Source organism: Mus pahari, chromosome 8 (genome assembly GCF_900095145.1).
Source record: "Mus pahari chromosome 8, PAHARI_EIJ_v1.1, whole genome shotgun sequence".
NCBI classification, from domain to species: Eukaryota; Metazoa; Chordata; class Mammalia; order Rodentia; family Muridae; genus Mus; species Mus pahari.
The window spans coordinates 41,542,944-41,565,461 of record NC_034597.1 but is presented as its reverse complement, the minus strand read 5'-3'; the positions used below and the strand labels follow the sequence as shown (position 1 = coordinate 41,565,461).

At 46.3% G+C, this 22,518-nt stretch overlaps 3 protein-coding genes and 1 non-coding gene across 9 annotated transcripts; 2 read left to right on the top strand and 2 right to left on the bottom strand.

Moving 5' to 3' along the window:
* The first annotated feature begins 263 nt into the window (after window positions 1–263).
* Pip4p1 (phosphatidylinositol-4,5-bisphosphate 4-phosphatase 1) lies at window positions 264–3,942 on the top strand. Of its 4 annotated transcripts, none has more exons than XM_021203297.1 (7): window positions 264–489; window positions 799–989; window positions 1,436–1,542; window positions 1,840–1,945; window positions 2,096–2,148; window positions 2,243–2,333; window positions 3,122–3,942. In XM_021203297.1, exons 1-7 carry the CDS (start codon window positions 348–350, stop codon window positions 3,263–3,265), a joined length of 834 nt encoding a protein of 277 aa, XP_021058956.1. In that variant the 5' UTR covers window positions 264–347; the 3' UTR covers window positions 3,266–3,942. The 4 variants fall into 4 exon arrangements, with proteins under 4 accessions (XP_021058956.1, XP_021058955.1, XP_021058958.1 ...); XM_021203296.1 differs by having other exon boundaries at window positions 269–510; XM_021203299.2 differs by lacking the exon at window positions 1,840–1,945 and having other exon boundaries at window positions 294–489; window positions 3,122–3,938.
* A 70-nt stretch (window positions 3,943–4,012) lies between these two features.
* Window positions 4,013–6,266, bottom strand: Apex1 (apurinic/apyrimidinic endodeoxyribonuclease 1). 2 transcript variants are annotated; one of them, XM_029541577.1, is made up of 5 exons: window positions 6,183–6,266; window positions 5,862–5,973; window positions 5,457–5,644; window positions 4,803–4,995; window positions 4,013–4,702 (listed from the first exon to the last, which is right to left on the bottom strand). In XM_029541577.1, exons 2-5 carry the CDS (start codon window positions 5,914–5,916, stop codon window positions 4,185–4,187), a joined length of 954 nt encoding a protein of 317 aa, XP_029397437.1. In that variant the 5' UTR covers window positions 5,917–5,973; window positions 6,183–6,266; the 3' UTR covers window positions 4,013–4,184. The 2 variants fall into 2 exon arrangements, with proteins under 2 accessions (XP_029397437.1, XP_029397436.1); XM_029541576.1 differs by having other exon boundaries at window positions 6,152–6,246.
* A 26-nt stretch (window positions 6,267–6,292) lies between these two features.
* On the top strand, window positions 6,293–20,982 carry Osgep (O-sialoglycoprotein endopeptidase). 2 transcript variants are annotated; one of them, XR_003844388.1, is made up of 12 exons: window positions 6,303–6,521; window positions 11,834–11,953; window positions 12,090–12,265; window positions 13,806–13,901; window positions 14,238–14,287; window positions 14,432–14,510; window positions 14,872–14,937; window positions 15,034–15,124; window positions 15,319–15,394; window positions 15,489–15,587; window positions 15,851–15,984; window positions 20,946–20,982. XR_003844388.1 is itself a non-coding variant. In XM_021203354.1 (11 exons), exons 1-11 carry the CDS (start codon window positions 6,407–6,409, stop codon window positions 15,888–15,890), a joined length of 1,008 nt encoding a protein of 335 aa, XP_021059013.1. In that variant the 5' UTR covers window positions 6,293–6,406; the 3' UTR covers window positions 15,891–16,067. The 2 variants fall into 2 exon arrangements, 1 of the variants encoding a protein (XP_021059013.1); XM_021203354.1 differs by lacking the exon at window positions 20,946–20,982 and having other exon boundaries at window positions 6,293–6,521; window positions 15,851–16,067.
* LOC115064675 lies at window positions 13,246–13,349 on the bottom strand. The gene has a single exon (XR_003844486.1). It is a non-coding gene; the product is annotated as a U6 spliceosomal RNA (small nuclear RNA).
* Window positions 20,983–22,518: the final 1,536 nt, after the last annotated feature.

The window sequence follows — 22,518 nt, the reverse complement described above, 5'->3', positions numbered from 1 at the left end:
GCCGCCCACCTGGGCCGGAGGTAGCGCGACCGCCCCACTTCCAATGGCTCGCACAACTTCTAGTCACGTGCAGTGTTTACGGACTCAGCAGCTACGGGAAGGCCATGTGACGGTGACGTGACACGTCTCTCTCCAATGGAGAAGGGACGCTCCCTTACAAACCGGGAACTGTTTCAGGTCCACGAATGACAGCGCGGAGGGGCGGGGCCAGCCTGTCACGTGAGCGGGGCGGCACTGGCTGCGGGCGAGCGCGGCGCGCAGGCGCCTTAGGGACCCGGTAGCGACGGCGGCGGCAGCGGCGGCGACAGCGGCGGCGGGAGCTGGTCGCTGACCGAGCGGGAGTCGCCATGGCGGCAGACGGAGAGCGCTCCCCGCTGCTCTCCGAGGCCGGCGATGGCGGCGCTGGTGGCAACGGCTTAGCGGGCCCCGGCGGGAGCGCGACCGGGCCCGGTGGAGGCCTGACGCCCTCCGCACCTCCGTACGGAGCCGGTAAACATGCCCCGCCCCAGGGTAAGCCGGAGGTCTGAGGTGCACCCAGGCCTAGGGGCGGATCGGGTCAGGGGGCGGAGCCTGCTTCCGCGCCAGGTGTGGCACCGTGGCACCTGTCACGGGGCGAGGCATCCTCGCTCCGCAATCGCTGCCCGAGCCTGGCCCGAAAGCGGGTTTTGAGGAAGCTGATCGGAGCGCTGTTTGTGAGCAGCCGGTCGAGCTTACTCAGAGGGTCCCCCACGTCCGTCGTGGAGCATCCGTGGGAAGTGTCCGAATGATGATTGGGGTTTATCTGCTTCCTCTTCCTAGCATTTCCCCCGTTCCCTGAGGGGCATCCAGCCGTGTTGCCTGGAGAGGACCCACCCCCCTACTCACCCTTGACTAGCCCGGATAGTGGGAGTGCCCCCATGATTACCTGTCGAGTCTGTCAGTCCCCGATCAACGTGGAAGGCAAGATGCATCAGCATGTAGTCAAATGTGGTGTCTGCAACGAAGCCACAGTGAGTTATAACTATCTGCAGAATGGGCCTTGTCTCCTGGATCCTCTTTCTGGTTCAACACCCTGTTCACGAAACTTTCAGTTCCTGCATCTTGCAGCAGCCATTTCTTTAGAAGCCATTCACCAAAAATAGCGTTCACCGGCTCTCACTTTTTGACCTTTCCTGGACCTGAAGTGTAGTTCTCCCTGGCAGTTGTTGCAGTTGCTTTTGATTTTTGTATTTTGGGTTTCTCTGATTTTTTTGAGACGATCTCACAATGACCCCGGTTCCCCTTAGACTCTGCAATCTTCCTGCCTCAGCCTCACAGGCACACTCTACTCTGCTGGCAACATTTGTATATCTCAGACGTCTGATTCTTTCATTCTCAGTAATGTTCTAGCAGAGGACTGGGATAATGGGCTTCTCTGCTGAAATACCCATTGTTCCTTTTATTCATTGTTCTCTAGCCCATCAAGAATGCACCTCCAGGAAAGAAGTATGTCCGATGCCCCTGTAATTGTCTCCTTATCTGCAAAGTGACTTCTCAGCGGATTGCCTGCCCTCGGCCCTACTGGTAAGAGACCTGAGAGGAGAAGGCCGTACTTAAGGAAAGTTGTAAAGCATAAAGAAAACAAACAAACAAACAAAAAACCAACAAAAACAAAAATTTGGAGCTGGGCAAGGTGGTGCATGCCTGTATTCCATCCCAGCACCTGAGACGCGGAGGCAGGAAGACCTGTGTAGTCCTTGAATGTGTAGCTCCTTGAATGTCTAGTCATCCTGCCTACACCTCCTAAGTGCTGGGATGCAGTGTGTCATCAGACCCAATTAGAACTAAGAATTTTAAAAACATACTTTTCCCCCTGTATAGCAAAAGAATCATCAACCTAGGGCCTGTGCATCCAGGACCTCTGAGTCCAGAGCCACAGCCAATGGGTGTCAGGGTCATCTGTGGACATTGCAAGAACACGTTTCTGGTGAGGAGGGATGTTGGGAAACCCTGGAGGAGGCAAGTACTAGGAATAGTAGTAAATCCTGAAGAGATTTCCCTCCTCCCCCTGCTTTCGGGTTCTCATCGGGGAGAGAACTGTCTTCTATGTTCTATGGCTGTTCTTCTTTTTCCATAGTGGACAGAATTCACAGACCGAACCTTGGCACGATGCCCTCACTGCAGAAAAGTGTAAGTGGTCAGGGATTATACTGGTGACTGGGTAGTGTGTGGCATAAAATCAACAGGGCTATTCCAAATACCAGTTTCTATTGGCTCCCCACAGGTCATCTATTGGGCGCAGATACCCTAGGAAGAGATGTATTTGCTGCTTCTTGCTTGGTTTACTCTTGGCAGTCACTGCCACTGGCCTTGCTGTGAGTAGCCTCAATGCAAACCTCTTGCCAGCCTCATCGCAGGCTAAGATGTGAACACCTTGCAGAATAGTGAAAGAGCTGGTGTTGGGTTATGTCCCTGTAATCAAAGAATACAGGCAGTTCTAAGGTAGCCCAGGGTACATAGCAAGACCCCATCAAAATGAGGGAGTAGATTGTTGCCAGCTCCACATGTGGCTTAGCTGGTAAAAGTTTTGGCCTAGCTTGTATGAAGCCCTGGTTATGATCTTCAGTACCATATAAACTGAGCAAAATTGAGCATGGTGGTGCAAACCTGTGGTCCCAGTACCTAGGAGGTGGAGGCAGGAGGATAGAATTTCAAAGCCATTAACTATAGGATTTGAGGCTGCTCAGGGTACCAACATAAGACCCTTGCCTTAAAAAAAAAAAAAAACCACCTAAAATGAGTCTGGTGATAGGATGTGGTGGTGGTGGTGGGGTATACTTTTAGGTAGAGGTAAACTAAAGTTGAAATTCACTAATAAACTAAGCTAAACAGTGTCCCCACTCTGGAGAAAGAAATGAGTTATCAGCAATCCTGGTTCACTCAGTAGGTGCAAGAAATGCTGGCAGATGCCTGGGATGGCAGAGTCCTTTCCTGCGTAAGGGAAGGAAGCTCTAAACCACCTGGTCTTGGAAAGATCCCTGAAGGTGTTACCCAAGTGATTGGGGTACAGAGACAGAAGTTTGCATTGCATTACTGTTTCTAAGACTTTGAAATAGCAGATACCAAAAGTAACCTCTTCTTTTTCTTCTTCCTCATCTGTCAGTTTGGCACATGGAAGCATGCACAGCAATATGGAGGGATCTACGCAGCCTGGGCATTTGTCATTTTGTTGGCTGTTCTATGTTTGGGTCGGGCCCTTTATTGGGGCTGTATGAAGGTCAGCCATCCTGTCCAGAACTTCTCCTGAGCCCCTTGATGCAGTCTGTGCCTGACCGCTGCCTGGTACCAACAGTAACACTACAAAAGGCTCTCTGGACTTCTTCAAGGAAGCCAAACAGCTGCCTCCCTTTTCCCTGGGGAGAGGTAGGAAGGAACCAGTCCCTTCCTTATGTTTGGAAGGGTAGGTAAGAGACCATTGCTGGCTGGCTGCTTTCTTCCAGGGGTTGCTGTTTAGGGTAAATAGGCAACATTGCCCCTAAGCCTGGATCCTAAAGATGGTTCTAGCCACGCCCTTCCTGTATGTGCTCCCCGAGAACCATTCCTGTCCCTTAATACATTCCAGGGCAGGGTGGGGGTGGGACATGGGAGGGGGTGTTCCCCTCCCTCTGTGCACCATTAGGACCTTGCTGCTGCTATTGCACTTCACCAGGGGCTGGCTCTGGCCTCAATACCCAGTCTCCCCACATTTCTTGTCCTGTGGGGCAGGGCCAGCCACTGCTCTGTACAGAACTACAGGAACTGATGTGTATATATATAACTATTTAATATGGGATATGTTCCCCCAATCCTGTACTTCCCTGAATTCCTCTTTCTGACTTTACTTCCAGTTCCAGTATTGAACTGGGCTGAGGTAGGGTCACTGTCTTGGGAGAGGTTAGGGATTCATCTGTGCTTGTAAATAAATAATGTCATGACTCTAACCTTTCCCATTTATCAACTTTTGTGTATGAAAAGGGGACTCTGTAGTTTCACAAAGGAACACAAGACAGCGAAGTTGAAAGAAGGGCCTTTTATTTCACTTGGATTGTCTAAAGGAAACCAGAAGTTTGGTTTAATGTTTAAAATGAGGGAACACATACAAAACCAAATCCTGAAGAGAAAACACACCAGACTTCTCTGGGGGACAGGAGGCCATCTCCCAGACAGGAGGCTACCTCAGGAGGGTATCACAGTGCTAGGTAAAGGGTGATGGGACAGTGGTCACTGCCAAGAGCCTTGGACCGGATCTTGCTGTCACACAATGCAGGTAAAAGAGACTGGGAGAGCAAAAAGTAATCAAGGCGCCAGCCAACATTCTTAGAGCGGGCATTCATCATGTAAGTCCAGAAAGTGTAAGCGTAAGCAGTGTTGGGGTAGAGATGCCGGAAGCTGTCAGCCAATGGTACAGCCTGTAGCAATTCCCCAAAACCTTGGCGCTCCTGGGGAGTAAAGCCAGCATTCTTTTTGTTTCCTTTGGGGTTACGAAGGTCAATTTCTTCATGAGCCACATTGAGATCCCCACATAGCACAAGAGGCTTTCTGGAAGCCAAGTCCTTTAGAAACTTTCTGAAGGCTTCATCCCAACGCTGTCGGTATTCCAGTCTTACCAGACCCCTGCCTGCATTGGGAACATAGGCTGTTACCAAGACAAAGGACTCAAATTCAGCCACAATCACCCGGCCTTCTTGATCATGTTCTTCCTCACCTATAAAAATAAAAACCAGTGTAAAATTTTTAAGAACGATCTAAGAAACAGTAGCAGTTAACTGAAGAACATTCCGACATGAATGTCATTAAGGTCTCACCAATGCCATAAGAGACTTTTAGTGGGCACTGGCGGGAAAGTAGGCCCACACCACTGTATCCTTCTTTGTCTGATGGAGCTGACCAGTACTGATGGGTAAGTCCAGGCAGCTCTTGCAGTTCAGCCGGGAGTTTGTTCTCCGAGCATTTGGTCTCTTGGAGGCACAAGATATCTGGTGCTTCTTCCTTTACCCACTGAATGAAAATGTGGAAAATTAAAATTTTATGTGCTACATGCTATACACAGAAGGCATTCAAGCAGCAGAATATAAACAAATCTTGTATGTGAGTGAGTGCCTATTAAGTCACCTGACAGGGGTGCTGGAAACCTAACTGGAGCCGCTGGAAGCACAACAATGTGCTGTCAACTGCCAAACAGTCCCCCAGCCCTCTCCCACTTGGATCTTAAATAGTTACTGAGATTGAGGATATGCTAAATACACAAGAAAGGCACCCCCAACATTCTAGTTTTTTTAAAAAAAATGAAATGAGGGGATTAGGGTTTAAAGTTAGGGGCCCTCCACCCACCCCAGAGGGGGGGGGAATCTACAGAGAGAAAAATAACACGTCCTGTAGACTCAAAGGAAACAAGATGATTGGTCCTTAAGACGAGTCAATCAAGGAAAGTCTACTTCCCGATCCTGAACTGTACTCACATCCAAACCTTTCTTTTTAATCCAGGCTCGAAGCCCATCCACATTCCAGGAGCATATCTTGAGTGTGGCAGATTTGCCACTGGGTGAGGTTTTCTGATCTGGAGGGTCCTCGTACAGGGCAGGGCCCTCTCCCGCGGCCTCTTTCTCAGCTTTCTTTGCTGCCCCCTTACTCTTCTTGGTCTCTGGTTCTATAAAATGAGTGAAGTAGTAAGAGCTGGCAGTTCCAACCTCGGGCCAGAGTTAACTATAACCTCGTTAGGCGTTCTAACTACAAACACTTCTCAGAACCCAACAACGTAACTTGGTCCATATTTACCGTAGTTCATGGCGGTCTAGTAAAGTCCTGAACTTGCCCGGGGGGTGGGGGTGGGGATAGGCACGCTCGGGTTCTTTTCACCACCTTACCCGACTTGGGTTCTTCCCCGTCGTCGGCCGCCGCTTTCTTTCCCCGCTTTGGCATCGCTGTGACGAAGGCCCTTAGGCGCCTGGAGCACCGAAGCAGTGTTTACTGCGCTGCCTGCAGATAAGAAACGGTGAAATCAAAATACAAGGAGAGGCAGCGAGGCGCCTCCCGCAGGCGTTTGCGCACGGGGGACCGCGGTTCTCCCAGCCTGCCCCGCCATGAGCATTGCAGCCCCTCGCCTGCGTTAGGCCCTTCAGAGAGCAGGGTCGCGAAACGCGCTAGAACAAGGTACCTGGCCTCCCAACGAAGCCAGAGACCCTCACCGCACAAAGAATGGAGTCTGCCCGTTCCCACGTGGGCGCTTGGTGTGGTCACGTGACTCGAGGGCTCCACCCCCACGTGGTTCGGGAGCGCGATGATTGGTCCTCCTGGCACCTCGTGACGTAACTCTGGCGCCCGAAGGTCCCTTCGCTTGGTTCTGGGTTGTTCGTGGTAGTGCCGGTTACAGCTCGTCCCTCGGCCCCACGATCCGGAGCCGTGAGGCACCATGCCCACGGTGCTGGGGTTCGAAGGCAGCGCTAACAAGATCGGCGTGGGCGTGGTCCGCGACGGCAAGGTGCTGGCGAACCCGCGGCGCACTTACGTCACGGCCCCGGGCACCGGTGAGTGGCTGCGGCCGAGCTTGCCGGCACCTTCTCCAATTTTGTTCTGATATTCCACACTGTTGCCTGTGTCAGCTTTCCCGGAGTTGGTTTCACAGGCTTGTAACCCCACTCCAGACTCCCCTGATTGCGCGTTTGGTTGGTAACTTTTTGACTAGAAGAGTCCCAGACACGTGGGGTTAGGTCACGTGGGTTCGTTTTGGTTTTGCTTTTTTTTTTTTTTTTTTTTTTAACACGTTTATTTTGAAACCGGGTCTCACCTTGTAGCCTTTACTGACCTGAAACTTGTTGTGTAGACTCTTGAGTGCTGGAATTAAAGGCATGAGCTACTACCCCCGGTTGTATTCTGATTTTATTGAGCAGCTTTTATAAGCTAAGCGTTCGAAAATATGTGTTCCGAGGCTGCTCTATAGATGCACATAGAGATTGGTTTACACTACAGCATGATAAATATAAAAGTAATGTACAACGAGGAGGAGGGAAAGCTGGACAGACAGACATCAGGAGTGAATGTATTCAATCTGTTTTGGATGTCTGTTTTTCGGCACTTTTAGAATGAAAATGGTTATCAGTGGGTTTGGACAACTATGTGAATGCACCAGGCACTGCACGACTCTCAATATATTTACAAGATGTATCTTGCCTACTCTCTCCCAAAGCTAGCACACACATATAAGCTGCATGTACCTCTAAGGCTCCCTGAGCAAGTGAGATGTTTCAGGTTACGTAGTAGAAATTTATGTGTGTTTAGGACTCACTCTTGTAGGCTCTAAGGCGCAGAGGCTGAGATACGTGTGGTTAAAAGGGAAGCTACTGACAGTTGTAGTGCTGTAGTTATCATGTTAAGTCCAGCAATATGACCTTTCATAGGGTTGTGTAGAATTACAGGGAAAGTTAACAAAGAGTAGGAAGTATGTATAACTCGGATTGCTCCTGAACGATGTGTGTGGACCAGCGCCATCTCTGAAACCCCAGTAGCCTGTGTAGAGGTTGGAAAGCTAGCAGAGTGTAAGGCTGACACCTGGAAGGCTGCGACAGGATCTGAGTTTAAGGCTGTCCTGGGTTATGCGTGGCCTTGTCTCAAAAGTAGAGGCTTGAAAAGAGGATTATCTTGGGCTGGAGAAATGGCTCGACGGTTCAGAGCACTGATTGCTCTTCCAGAGGTCCTGAGTTCAATTTCCAACAACCACATGGTGGCTCACAACCATCTGTAATGGGATCCAGTGCCGTCTTCTGGTGTGTCTGAAGACAGCTACAGTGTACTCACATACATAAAATAAATAAATCTTTAGAAAAAAAAAAAAAAAAGAAAAGAAAAGAGGATATCTTAAAACCCAGGCAAGTAAAGGATGTTTTTCTACATTGTTAAAACATGTCTTTGTTTTTTACTTCTAATAGGTCAGTGCAAAAGTAATTGCAGTTTTGCATTGTTAAAATCTGTTGTCTGGGGCTGGTGAGATGGCTCAGTGGGTTAGAGCACCCGATTGCTCTTCCGAAGATCCGGAGTTCAAATCCCAGCAACCACATGGTGGCTCATAACCATCCGTAACAAGATCTGACACCCTCTTCTGGAGTGTCTGAAGACAGCTACAGTGTACTTACATATAATAAATCTTTAAAAAAAAAAAAATGTTGTTTGATACTGGAATGCATTTATAGTCGTTCGTTCTCTGCCCCTCCCTCCCTGCTTGCCTTCGTCTCCCAAATGCTGGGGCTACAGGCATGTGCTATTATGCTTAGAATACATTCTTCAGTTTCATTTGTTTTCTTTAATCATTTTTTACACTCCAGTCTTTAACCCCCTCCCAGTCCACCCTCTGACTGTTCTTCCCACGCCTCCTCTTCCTACTCCCTGGAGCCTCAAGTCTCTTGAGGGTTAGTTGTATCTTCTTTCCCAGAGTCCAGACCCGGCAGTCTTCTGCTGTATATATGTTGGGGGCCTCATATTGGCTGGTGTATGCTGTCTGGTTGGTGGCCCAGTGTCTGAGAAATCTTGGGAGTCCAGATTAGTTGAGACTGCTGGTCCTCCTATAGGGTTGCTCTCCTCTTCAGCTTCTTCCAGCTTTTGCCTAATTCAACCACAGTGGTCACCAGCTTCTGTCCATTGGTTGGGTGTGTAAATGTCTGCATCTGACTCTTTCAGCTGCTTGCTGGGCCTTTGTAGGGCAGTCATAATAGGCCCCTGTTTGTAAGCACACCATAGCATCAATAATAGTGTCAGGCCTTGGAGCCTCCTCTTGAGATGGATCCTAATTTGGGCCTGTCACTGGACTTCCTTTCCTCAGTCTCTTCTCCATTTCTGTCCCTGAGGTTCTTTTAGCCAGGAACAGCCCTGGATTAGTTTTTGACTGTGGGAAGGCAACCCCATCCCTCTACTCTATGCCCTGTCTTCCTACTGGAAGTTGGCTCTCCAAGATCCCTCTCCACACTGTTGGGTATTTCATCTAAGGTCCCTCCCTTTGAGTCCTGAGAGTCTCTCACCTCCCAGGTCTCTGGTGCATTCTAGAGGGCCCCCCACATCTGATCTCCTGAGGTTTCCTGTTTCCATTCATTCTGCTGGCCCTCAAGACTTCATCCCTGGTTTCCCCAATACCTGATCCTGGTCCCCTTCCCCTCTCTCACCCAGGTCCCTCCCTCCCTCTGCCTCCCATGATTATTTTCTTCTCCCCTTCTAAGCGGGATTGAAGCCTCCTCACTTAGGCCCTTCTGCTTGTTAACCTTCTTGAGTCCTGTGGATTGTATCCTGGATAGTCTGTACTTTTTTCAGGGTAATATCCATTTATTAGTGAGTACACACCATGCATGTCCTTTTGGGTCTGAGTTACCTCACTCAGGATGACATTTTCTAGTTCCATCCATTTGCCTGCAAAGCTCATGATGTCCTAGTTCTTAATAGCTGAGTAGTATCCCATTGTGTAAATGAACCATATTTTCTGTATCCATCCTTCTGTTGTGGGACATCTGGGTTGTTTCCAGCTTCTATTAGAAATAGGACCGCTATGAATATAGTGGAACACGTGCTCCTGTGGCATGGTGGGGCATCTTTTGGAAATATGCCCAAGAATAGTATGGCTGGGTCTTCAGGTAGATCTATTTCCAATTTTCTGAGGAACCTCCGGATTGATTTCCAGAGTGGTTGTACCAGTTTGCAATCCCACCAGCAATGGAGGAGTGTTCCTCTTTCTCCACATTCTCACCAGCATCTGCTGTCGCCTGAGGTTTTGATCTTAGCCATTCTGACTGGTGTGACGTGGAATCTCAGGGTCATTTTGATTTGCATTTCCCTGATGACTAAGGACTTTGAACATTTCTTTAAGTGCTTCTCAGCCATTCGAGATTCTTCTGTTGTGAATTCTCTGTTTAGCTCTGTACCCCATTTTTAAATTGGGTTATTTGGTTTTTTGGTGCTTAGCTTCTTGCGTTCTTTATATATTTTGGATATCAGTGAGACTAGTGACAATTTTTTTTCCCATTGTGTAGGTTGCCGATTTGTCCTATTGACTGTGTCTTTTGCCATAACAGAAGCTTTCCAGTTTTATGAGGTCCCATTTATCAATTGTTGCTCTTAGAGCCTGAGCCACTGGCGTTCTGTTTAGGAAATTTGCCCCTGTGCCAATGAGATTGGGGCTCTTTCCCTTCAGTGTCATCATATCTCATCTTAATGTGCATTTACCACATTTAGGTTTGGATGAGCTTTTATTTTTCAATTTATTTTTGGCTGATGACATTTCTTGTTGTTTATTTATCTTATAATATGGAAAAGATGTTAGACAAAAAGTAAGACTAAAGCCAGGTGCTCCAGGAGGCAGAAGCAGGCAGATCTCTGAGTTTGGAGCCACCCTAGTCTGTATAGCAAATTCCAGGCCAGCCAGGGTTACATCCTAAGACCTTGTCTCAAAATAAATAATAAAAATGGAATCAAGTAACTTACTCTGAGTTTAGAATGGGAGGTAAAGCAGTGGAGGTAGCTCAGAACACCAGCAATACCTAATATTTAGTCCCTGGAACTGCTAACAAACAGTGCCTTGGTTGTTCAAGAACATGCAGAGGAGACAGACGAGAGCACTGAAATGGCTATCAGCCGTTGGCTTCGACCTGCATACTGAGAACAGTTGTGGGAGCTGACCTTGCAGGTAAAGAAATGCATACCAAAGAACGCAGTGTGGACCAAATCAGTGGTCATGGAATATTTGAAAACAGTTGAAAAGTTAAAATGAAACAAAACAAAAAACACCTCAGTAAGTAACAGATTGAAAATGGAACAGCCATTGTTGTCAGTTCTCATGCGTGAACCATTTCTCAGATTGTGATGACAACAAGTAGACTGTATAGGAAAACTAGTCACATCCCTCTTAGTGGTTGGACTGAGAAGCCCCAAAGCCAAACTTTCACCAAAAACAGTCCAGTCACTGCTGGTCTGCTCCTCTACAGCCTTCTGAATCCCAGGGAAACCATGGCATCTGAGAAGGGTACTCAGTAGATCACTGAGATGCACCAAAACTGTAGCTCCTGAAGCCAGCATTGATAAGCAGAAAGAGCCTGATTCAGAGCAATGCCTGACTGCATGTTGTATAACTGAATGACCAAAGTGAAGCTTTGCTTTATCCACCACATTTACCCAGTCTCTCATCAACTGATCACCGTTTCTTCAGAACCTTGACAACTTCTCTTAGGGAAAACATTTCCACAGCGAGCAGTATGCAGAGAGAGCATGCTTTCCCACAGCGAGCAGTATGCAGAGAGAGCATGCTTTCCCACAGCGAGCTGTATGCAGAGAGAGAGCATGCTTTCCCACAGCGAGCTGTATGCAGAGAGAGNAGAGAGAGCATGCTTTCCCACAGCGAGCTGTATGCAGAGAGAGAGCATGCTTTCCAAGAGTTTGTTGAAACATGGGTTTGCTGCAGGAATAAATAAACTCATCTTCTTGGTTTGTTTTGTGTGTTAGTTTGTTTAAAACAAGGTCAACAAATCCCTGGCTGTCCTACTCTGTAGACCAGGCTGGCCTCAGACTCATGGAGATCCACCTGCCTCTACCTTGCTGGGATTAAAGGTTTGCACCACCACCGCCCAGCTAACTGGTTTGTTGGCAAAGTGTGTTAATTAAAGTGGTTTGTATTTTGATTATTAAGAATGTGTTAGGGGCTGGTGAGATGGCTCAGTGGGTAAGAGCACCCGACTGCTCTTCCGAAGGTCCAGAGTTCAAATCCCAGCAACCACATGGTGGCTTACAACCATCCTTAACAAGATCTGACTCCCTCTTCTGGAGTGTCTGAACCTTCCTTATGGTTCATGTTCTATATGCCTTTCCTTAGGTTTCCTTCCGGGTGACACGGCCAGGCACCATCGAGCTGTCATCCTAGACCTACTGCAGGAGGCACTAACAGAGGCAGGATTAACCTCCAAGGACATTGATTGCATCGCTTTCACCAGAGGTAAGTCTGGGAGAGTTGTCAGCTAAGGCAGAATGTGGGTGGAGCTACTATCACCACCATTACACATTTTCAAATATACTTTCTCTACATGCTTTTCCTAATTTCTAGGATTCTAACCACATTTGTGCCCTGTCAGGTCCTGGCATGGGAGCCCCATTGGCTTCTGTAGCTGTTGTTGCCCGTACTGTGGCCCAGTTGTGGAATAAGCCTTTGCTAGGCGTGAACCACTGCATAGGCCACATTGAAATGGGCCGTCTCATCACTGGTGCCGTGAACCCAACTGTCCTTTATGTCAGCGGAGGAAACACACAGGTACTTCAGAGAACTCTTTATATGCCGTCTTAATGCCAAGGAATTCTACCTGAGTTATAGGAACTGCAAGAACAAAACCAGGCGCATTCAGACCTAAGATACTATAGAGAATACAACAGAGATAAGAAGTTGCGAGCTCTGGAGACAAATTAGAATATTAGAACTTTATACATACAGCTAGAATTTCTCGTTTAAAAAGAAAAGAATGTGGGTTTAACCCTTCAAGATAATGTCTCTCTCTTTTCTTTACTTGTGTGGGTGTTTTGTCTGAATGTACATAGGAGCTCCAGGAAAACAGAAGAGGTTATGAGATCCCTGGGAACTGGGGTTATAGACAGTTTGAGCCACTGTGTGGGTGCAGGGAATCAAACCCAGGTCCTTTGAAACAGCAGTTAATGCATTTAACTATTGGACCATCTCTCCAGCCCTATAAATATATTTTCCCCCTTCATTTATCCACCCTGCTCTCCCTCTTTTCTAAAAGTTGGGGTCTCTAGATAACTCAGCTCCAAACTTGTGGTTCTCCTTCCTCAGCCTAAGCAGCTGGGATCACAAGCCTACTGTGTGATATTACTGTGGCGGGGTCTCAGTGCAATGCAGTAGACAGCTTCCCCTGTACTGTTGATCTTCTGAACTCTTCCCACATGCTGGGATTGCAGACTTGCACTACCATGCCTTGCTCACCTTTTTCTATTTATGATGGAATATCGGTGTGGGTCACCACAATAAACTCAGTTTTGCCTTTATTTTAAAATATTTTTTGTTTGGTTGTTTGTTGTTGTTGTTGTTTGTTTGTTTTTTGAGAGACCAGGCTGACCTCGAACTCAAATCCGCCTGCCTCTGCCTCCCAAGTACTGGGATTAAAGGCGTGTGCCACCACTGCCTGACTTTGTTTTAAATCCTTATTTTTAGTTTTGTGTGTGTGTGTGTGTGTGTGTGTGTGTGTGTGTGTGTGTGTGTGTGTGTTGTTTCTTAGGCTGTGTAATGTGACATACTTCCAGAATTTGTGTGCAATCCCTGCACAGAGGCCATGCTCATCCTCTGCATCATTACAGTTTTGGTATGTGTGCTACAAAGTAAGCACCAGTTTTTTGGTTCTTGGAAGAATTTTTTTTTAATTATTTGGCAACTTTATACACGTATATAATATATCTTGATAATATCTGGGTTTATTTTGTGTGTGTGAGATGTGGGTACACACATGTTATTGTGTATGTGCACATCAGGGGATACACTTTCGGAGTCCACTTTATGGAAAGGGATCAAACTCAGGTCTCTATGCTCATGTGCAAGTGTTTTTTGCCTTTTACTAGCTTCTGGTGTGGTTTTCTTGAGACAGCGTCTTGCTATGTGTCTAGGCTACCCTTAGCCTTCACTGTGTAGACCAGCATGGCTGCCTGTCTCAGCCACACCTGTACTGGAATTATAGGTATGACCCACTATAGACAGCTTCCCTTTCTTACTGGAATGTCTAGTGGCCGTTAGCTGAACACGCCACTTTGCATACTGAAAGTTTCATGGCCGGTCTCATTGCTCTTAGGTGATTTCCTATTCAGAACACCGTTACCGCATCTTTGGGGAAACTATTGATATTGCTGTGGGAAACTGTCTGGATCGTTTTGCTCGGGTGCTGAAGGTAGGTCATTGAGACTGTAGAGTGCATAAGATATGGGTCTAGGAAGCAAAAAGAAAGGAAAGGCAAAAAGAAGTAGATAGATCTTAGGCTTCTTGTATATCTAACGTTAGTCTTTGACATTTTATTTAACATAGTTAGAAAATTGAGCACTTATGTGTATGTGTATTACGTGTTACTAATGTGTCTGTCCATGTGTACAGTGTATAAAAATATATACCAGTTGCTTGTCTTGACATTGGTTTGGGGAGGAACCCCAGAGTGCTGAGTAGACATGAGAAGAATGTGTTTTGCATTGTTCGTTCATGGTTCTCTACTTCTCTCTCCTCCTGCTGATAGATTTCCAATGACCCCAGTCCAGGTTACAACATTGAGCAGATGGCAAAGCGGTAAGAGGATGCGAAGGCGAAGAGCCCTGACTGCTGCAGCTTTAGAGACGTCTTTTCGTTTATGTTAATGAGGTATGGGAGGGGTTCTGGAGGGTGAGCAGTCAGCTGACTCTGGCTTTAGTGCTTTTATTCATTTCTACCTAGAGGCAAGAAGCTAGTGGAGCTGCCATACACTGTAAAGGGGATGGATGTCTCATTTTCAGGGATTCTGTCTTTCATTGAGGTGAGTGTGAGTGTTAGGAGAGAGAGCAATCCCTGCTTTTAAATTGACATGTCTGCTTTGCTCACCATTGTTTCCTGCATAAGCACTCATTCATAACAGGTGCTGAATAGATTCATTTAGTGGGTACTAGATATTGTCTATGTGCCAGGCACTACTGTAATGATAGGGATGAAGTACAGGACAAAACAATCCCTCCCTAAATAGGAAAAAGATATAAAAAGGAGAAGCCGATGTGGGAGTGTATCCCTCCCATAATCTCATTGTGATGAAGTCAGTGATCCTTCCAAAGCCAGGAGGTTTTATTTTTATGAAAGCCTCATATTGATATTCATCTTTTGGATTGCTTCCCCTTTAATTGCAGGATGCAGCGCAGCGAATGCTGGCCACAGGAGAGTGTACTCCTGAAGACCTGTGTTTCTCCTTGCAGGTAAGAGTGAAAAGCTGGGGTGTAAAACGTGCTCTAGACTAGAGCTGAAGTAAAATGGGATGCTTCTCTGAGGTCCCTCTTGTCTGTCCTCCACAGGAAACTGTGTTTGCAATGCTAGTGGAGATCACAGAGCGAGCCATGGCACACTGTGGCTCCAAAGAAGCCCTCATCGTCGGAGGAGTTGGATGTATGTTTCAGTGGGCAGTGAGCTGCCCTCTTCCTCCTGATACTCTAAATTACCAGAGTTTAGAGGATTATTTGTTTCATCTCCTTTCCTTGTTTCCCAATCCTTTTCCCCAGTCTCCTGATAAACTCATAGGAGCACAGCTGGTGTGAGGGCAAGATGGTCAAATCTAAGTTCACTGTGTCCTCTCTCTGTAGGTAACCTGAGGCTGCAGGAGATGATGGGGACAATGTGCCAGGAGCGGGGAGCCCAGCTCTTTGCAACAGATGAGAGGTGAAGTCCTCTTCTTTGTCTTAAGTTCTTTTCTTCCCATTATTATGGCTTCTCTGTATCTCAGCCACAAGTTGTGTTATCTCTTCTTTCCAAGATTCTGCATTGACAATGGAGCCATGATAGCACAAGCTGGTTGGGAGATGTTTCAGGCTGGGCATAGGACCCCTCTCAAAGATTCTGGAATTACTCAGAGGTGAGTGGCATACTCCTTTGAGAAAGTAGATATAGGAGATAGGCAGAAACCAACAGGTAAGAAAGTTGAAAAACAAGGGTAGAGAAGAACAGAAAATACTATGGGTGATGGGTATGGTGCTGTGCACCTATAATCCCAGCATGTGAGAGGCCAAGGCAGGAAGATTGTGGTTTTGATATAAGCCCGGGCTACAGACACTATCACAAACAACAAATTGCTAAGGGGTCATCAGGCCTTTACAGAGTTTTTCCCCTTTTCCGCAGGTATAGGACAGATGAAGTGGAAGTGACATGGAGGGACTAACACCATCATCAGGAAGAGAAGAGCTTTCCAGAAGGAATGCTGAGCCGAGAGTCAGTCTTGGTGATGCTCTGGACTCCCCACTTCTCTGGCAAGGGTATGGACCCTATATAAGGCTTAGGGTCCCTGTGGAATCCCAACATGACGCCACAATAAAAAGTTGGTTTTGTATATTGATAATTAGGTTGTGTTTTTCAGTTAGCACTGGGTAAAGTCTTACTGATGTCAGGGACAAACTGATGGGATCAGAGTAGCACCTTGGTTGGTGGCACAGCAGAGTTTTGATGGCTGCTACTTGGAGAGTACTAACATCCCATTAGCAGTAATACCCTAACTAATAATATTTTAGTGTCCTGCCCTGTGCTACCACTGTGCAGTTAACAAACTGTGTTTGCATTCATTGAAGTGGACATCCAGGACAAGCCTTAAAAAGGCCTGGAAATGTCTAATTTGTAATTTAAGTAAAACTGCTGCCTTCATAACTTTATTGATGTACTATAAATACTTCACTGGCCAATTTGAGGGACACCTCAAATTTACAATGCCCCACCACCATTACAAGCGTCAGAACTACAGATATTGTGCCCTTTATCTTGTATATATTGACACAAGGTGTCCTAAATTACCAAGCTCCTCTTTTGCCTTCTGGTAGCCATGTGTCTTTTCATTCATTCATATTCTCTCCCCCCCCCCCATTCATTTATAAAATCCATATCCCTCACCCTCTCACCCTTGTCTCCCAATGGTCCCTTCTCATTGTTCTGAGACCTGGTTTCTTGGGAAGACCCTGCTTTTCTTACTACCTGGTGATGAATCTTTCATATTCCGGTACCCCTGGGCCTATAGGTGAAGCACGTGTCCTCCTTCACTCCTCTGTTTGCTTTTCTTCCTTTTCCTCCCCTGTCTTTTTTTGAGACAGAGACTCTATGTAGTCCTTTGCTGGCCTGGAGTTTGCTATGGAAACCAGGCTTGCCTCAAACTCAGAGAGATCCACCTCTGCTTCTGCCTCCTGAGTGCTAGGGTTTAAAAGCCTGCACCACCATGCCCCACCTCTCCTTTGCAGCCCATTGTTCTGTATCTCAGTCTCATCTCATCCCTCTGCCTTAGCCTTGCTATTCAGATTCATTACTGTAGTATGCTGAATTCATCCCTTCACCAGGACCTGCTGCCCTTTGACCTTACTCTTTCTACATGCGTCCCTTCCTCAGTTAAATGCAAATAAGTGCTTTGCTGTCGAACCTTCGTCTCCCTTTACCATTAATAATAATTAAAAAAACAAAACCAAGATGTCATCATGTTCAGGCTGGCCTTGTCCCACCTCCACCTCCCACACCCAATTCCGTGGGTTAAGAGACTGAATCCACAGAACCACCTGAGCTGCATCCTTAGCCCCTATTCTACTTCTGTCACGCATTGTACCTAGATCAGCAAGTTAGAGGCAGACACACATACAGAGATAGATATGTGTGGGGGAAGGCAGAGAGAAAAGAGCACGCACTAAGTGGGAAGAGTGTGGGCTTTTGTAACATCAGAGCCCACACCATTGACGCACTTCCTCCAATACAGCCACACCTCCCAATCTTTCCCAAACAGTTCTACCTGCTGGGGAGCAAGCACTCAAATATATAAGCTTATGGAGCCATTCTCATTTAAATCATACCTTGGTTCTTTAAAATAGAAGCAAGGAGAACACATTACCAAGTTCCCAGTCCCATACTGAATACTTTTTATATCATTTACACTTAGATACTCTGATTTCTGTTTCATTCCCACAGACAAGAGGTTCTCAACCAAGTCTGGTTTTTGTCTTAGGAGGACAAAGTGAAGATGCCACTAAAGAGATGCCAAGGAGGGATGGAGAGAGCTCAGTGATTAAGAGCACTTACAGAGGACTCAAGTTCGATTCCTAGCACCAGGTGGCAGCTCACTGTTGTCTGTATCTTTAGTTCCAGGGGATCTGATGCTTTCTGGCCTTGGGCACCAGGCACACATGTGGTGTACACATGAGGCAAAACACCCATACACATGAAATAAAACTACATCTTAAAAAGAGAAGCCAAGCCAGGCAGTGGTGGCACATGCCTTTAATCTAATCCCAGCACTCAGGAGGCAGAGGCAGGCGGATTTCTGAGTTCAAGGCCAGCCTGGTCTACAGAGTGAGTTCCAGGACAACCAGTGCTACACAGAGAAACCCTGTTTCGAAAAAACAAAAACAAAAAAAACAAACAAAAAGCCCAGGATGCTAGAAAATACCCTACAGTATTTAATAAAGCCCCACAAATAAAGTCCTATGCAAGAATGTCATTAATACCACAGTTGAGAACTGCTCCAGATACAGCTCATATTCCTGCCCACAGACATGAAGTGGGCCTTACCCTCTGGCAGGAAATGTATGGTTGGTTTGGTTTGGGTTTTGCGAACTCTATAGAGTAGCTATACACTGATTGACGTGGACAGTTCTGAGCTGTGTCCTAGTTGCTAAGCAGCCATCCTGCGCTCTCACTGAGTGTGAGTTGACAGGTTAGCTGCAACTCACAGCACGGCTTACGAGAGTTGCCTCTAGTTTCCCTCTGAATTCTCAATGAAAATCTCTTCTGTTTCCGAGGATGGAGCTTAGGTGGTAGGAAGCTTGCTTGATACAAAACCATACAGCAGTGATTAGACACCTGGAATCTCGGTGCTCTGCAGGTAGAGGCAGGAAGATGAGAATTTAAAGGTTTTCCTTAGGTATATAGTGAGTTCAGGGCTAGCCTGGGATACATGAGCCCCTATCTCAGAAAATAAAAATAAAACTATCCCAGAAGATTTGTTGTTACTATATCATTAATTACTTGGTCACAAATATAAGGATTCTAGTTCTTTTATAAGTCTGTCTGAAGTATTTAACACTCTTTAGAATGTATTGTCTGCTTTCTAGCTGACTCTTGGTTTGTTGCCTTTGCTGGTTCTCATCTCACAGTCTTAGCTTGGACTGAGTTGTCTCCTGCCTTCAGTCTTTTTTTTTTTTTTTTCTTGTTTTTTTCGAGACAGGGTTTCTCTGTGTAGCCCTGGCTGTCCTGGAACTCACTTTGTAGACCAGGCTGCCTCAAACTCAGAAATCCGCCTGCCTCTGCCTCCTGAGTGCTGGGATTAAAGATGTGCACCACCACACCTAGCTTTTTCTTTTTTTTCTTTCTTTTCATTCATTCAGTCATTCGTTCATTCATTTCAGTCTCTTGAGTGCTGGCCTGTGCCACTGCGCCTGTCTATGTCGTCAGTCCTAACATCCTCAGACGGTCGACACGGGCATGTGGGGTGATTGTGTCTATTCTTAAACCATGAAATTCATTTGGGTACAGGTGACTCCAGTTTTATAACTCCAGCCTGGACTTCCCTCCCAAATAACAAGCTGCCCTTTGGCATCTTTGCCTGGGTACAAATTTAGCACCTTATCTAAGGATTTTTATTGCTGTAATAAAACACCATGACCAAAATCAGCTTGGGAAAGAAAAGGTTTATTTCATTTTACAGTCTGGGGCATTCTGTAAGGCAGTCCGTATAGGCAGGCACTAGAGCTGAGGCCTGAGGTGTGCTCCTTCTGGCTTGCTCAGCCTGTTACAGCACCCAGGACTACCCACATCAATCATCATTGTTATAGCTGGGCCCTCCCACATCAATCATCATTGAAGAAAATGCACCATAGACTAATCATCTCACAGGCCAATATGGTGTGGACAATTTTCCCAGTTGAAGTTCCCCCTTCCCTCACTCAAACTTGTGTTACGTTGATATAAAACTGATCAGCACACACTTTAAATTTAAGGTATCCAAGACTGAACTTAAGTTTCCCAACTTTCTCCTTTAGTTATTTCTTAGCTAAGTGATCAGTATCCCCTCTGGTTCATATGAAAACACAGACCTTGGCACTCTTGTGAGCTCTATGAATAGGTGTGTGTGTTTCACCTCCAGTTAATCAAATCCACTTGGATTTACTTTTCAACATTTAACCACATTTAACCACAATCCTCTTTCCTTTTAAGCTGAACCAAGTTAGTGGCTTATCTTCAGAATGCCCTAATTCCTTCCTCTCCCCCTGCAGTAGAGTCTTTTGTACTGAAGGCCTAAGGCCATAACCTTAGGGTTTGTATGCCTAGCTCACTTTATTCAGCTCCTCCAGCTAGCTACTCGGGGCAGGGCTGCTCACAAAAGGCATTGGGTCCATTTTTTTTTCTTTATTTTTTTTTTTAATTTTTTTTTTTTTTTTTTTTTAAATTTTTTTTTTTTTTTTTTTTTAAGATTTATTTATTTATTATATGTAAGTACACTGTAGCCATCTTTAGACACTCCAGAAGAGGGTGTCAGATCTTGTTATGGATGGTTGTGAGCCACCATGTGGTTGCTGGGATTTGAACTCTGGACCTTCGGAAGAGCAGTCGGGTGCTCTTACCCACTGAGCCAGCCATCTCACCAGCCCAGGGTCCATTTTTTTTTCTTGCATGTCAGTAGATAGTGGATTAGCATAGTACTGTAATGATAAAGGAGGATGACAGTCTTCCCAGTGACCTTTGGGAGGGGTGGTGCTGAGAAAGAGCACTGCCTGAAGGTTTCTTAGGTGGGAAAAGGGCAACAAATGCTTTGTAAGTGTCAACCCACCCCAACCAACAAGGCTAAGTCTGTAGATTGGGGTAGGAAATCCTGAGAATCCTGAGAATCTGAATGGGATGGGGGTGGAGTCTGACCATGAAAAGCCTTTGAGCACAAGAACAGTGCAAACAGATTACTGTCCTTTTTATTACTAAGGTGAGGCATACATGGGTGAAATGATGTTTACAGTTTAAACAAGTACAGATACTGAGGGAATATACCTGGTTTATGTTTTATGAATACTCTCTTGGTCATGCTAAAGACTCAAGAATACCCCAGATCAAAAAAAAAAAAANAAAAAAAATGAAAAAAAAAAAAAGAATACCCCAGATCTTCACCTTTCCCATAGAGATGATTCAGACACGCCAGGTCCTTCCCTTCACGTGCTTGCTTTTGAAAGCATTCACTTACCCTGGTGTATGCAATTCTTTCTAGAAGTACACCCGTGGGAAGAACATTCTGCAGTCTGCCCCATCCATGGTTCACAGTAAGTCGCACAGGCTCCCACAAAGTACCTGTCTGTGTTTTAGGTTTGCTTTTTTCTGTGCATGATGTTGAGGTTGAGCCCGGGGTCTTGTGTGTACCATGCAAGCACTCTGCCTTTCAGCTCTCCCTTGCCCTCGAGCCTCTCAAGTGCTGGTAAGCCTGCACCACCATGTCCCACCCTGATGGTACCTCAGTCTACCACTGCTGCCTCCTCTTACATCATTAACTTCTCCTTCTTTTCCTCTGAAACTTGGAAAGGAATTGGGGCTTCTGAGGATCTTTTAGACTTCCTACCACCATCCCCACTGAGCCAGTTCACTGACTACAGGCCTTGCTTTGACTGAATGTCATTTGAGGCTGCTGGTGTCACGTAACTTCCCCCAAAGAGAAAAATTATACAAAGTGTCTGTGGTGGTACAAACCTGTAAGCTCAGCCCTTGGGAGGGAGAGGCAAAATAATCAAGTTCCAAGCCAGTTTGGGATACTGTCTTAGGGTTTCCATTGGTGCAGTGAAACATGACCAAATGCAAGTTGGAGACAGGGCTCTATTTGGCTTTCACTTCCACAGAGTCATCTACCCTTGAAGGACGCTAGAACAGGAACTTAAACAAGGAAGGGACCTGAGAAGAAAAGCTGATGCAGAAGCCATGGAGGGTGCTGCTTACTGGCTTGCTCCACATGCCTTGCTCAGCTTGCTTTCTTAAAGAACCCAGGATGACCAGCCTAAAGATGGCCCCACCCACAATGGGCTGGGCTCTGCCCCATCAGTCACTAACTAAGAAAACGTTCTACAGGATTGCTTACAGCCTGGTGTTATGGAGGCATTTTCTCAATTTAGGGTTCTTCTTGGGTGACTCTAGCTTGTATCAAGTTAACATAAAACTAGCCAGCATAGATACACAGTGAGACCCAGTCTCAAACCAAACAAAAGAGAAGACAAATTCCTTACCTATCGAGCAGTTACTCTAACTCCATCCTCAGCTTCAGTTTTTCAGGCCATGCCTCCCTATTAGGTACTTTGCTTTTCTCAAATTATCCCACTGTCATGCTCAGCTGCCTTTGATGTTCAGTTTCTGCTTTCCTCTCCTTATTCTTGGACTTCCTTCTTTGACTCACCCTGGCTTGGTATTGTGTAGTCACAATTAGCCCTGCTGCCATCCTTAAGAAGCAGACACAATTGCAGGGAAAGGCATCACGTAATGAGAGGAAAAAAGGCAGGGGAAGAAGAGCTGAGGGAGGAAGGGTGTTCCCTCCCTTGGGGCACGGATACTATTAAGAGCTGGAAGCACCAGGTTCAATTTCCAGCATCCACATGGCAGCTCACACCTGTCTGTACCTCCAGTTCCAGGGAATCCATGGCACCAGACATGCACATGGTGATAAATACACATGCAGGCAAAACACCCATACATAAAGTACCCATACTTGAAATACAATAAAGAAATCTCTTTTTACTGAGGGGGGGGAGAGGGAGAGAGAGAGAGAGAGAGAGTGTGTGTGTGTGTGTGTGTGTGTGTGTGTG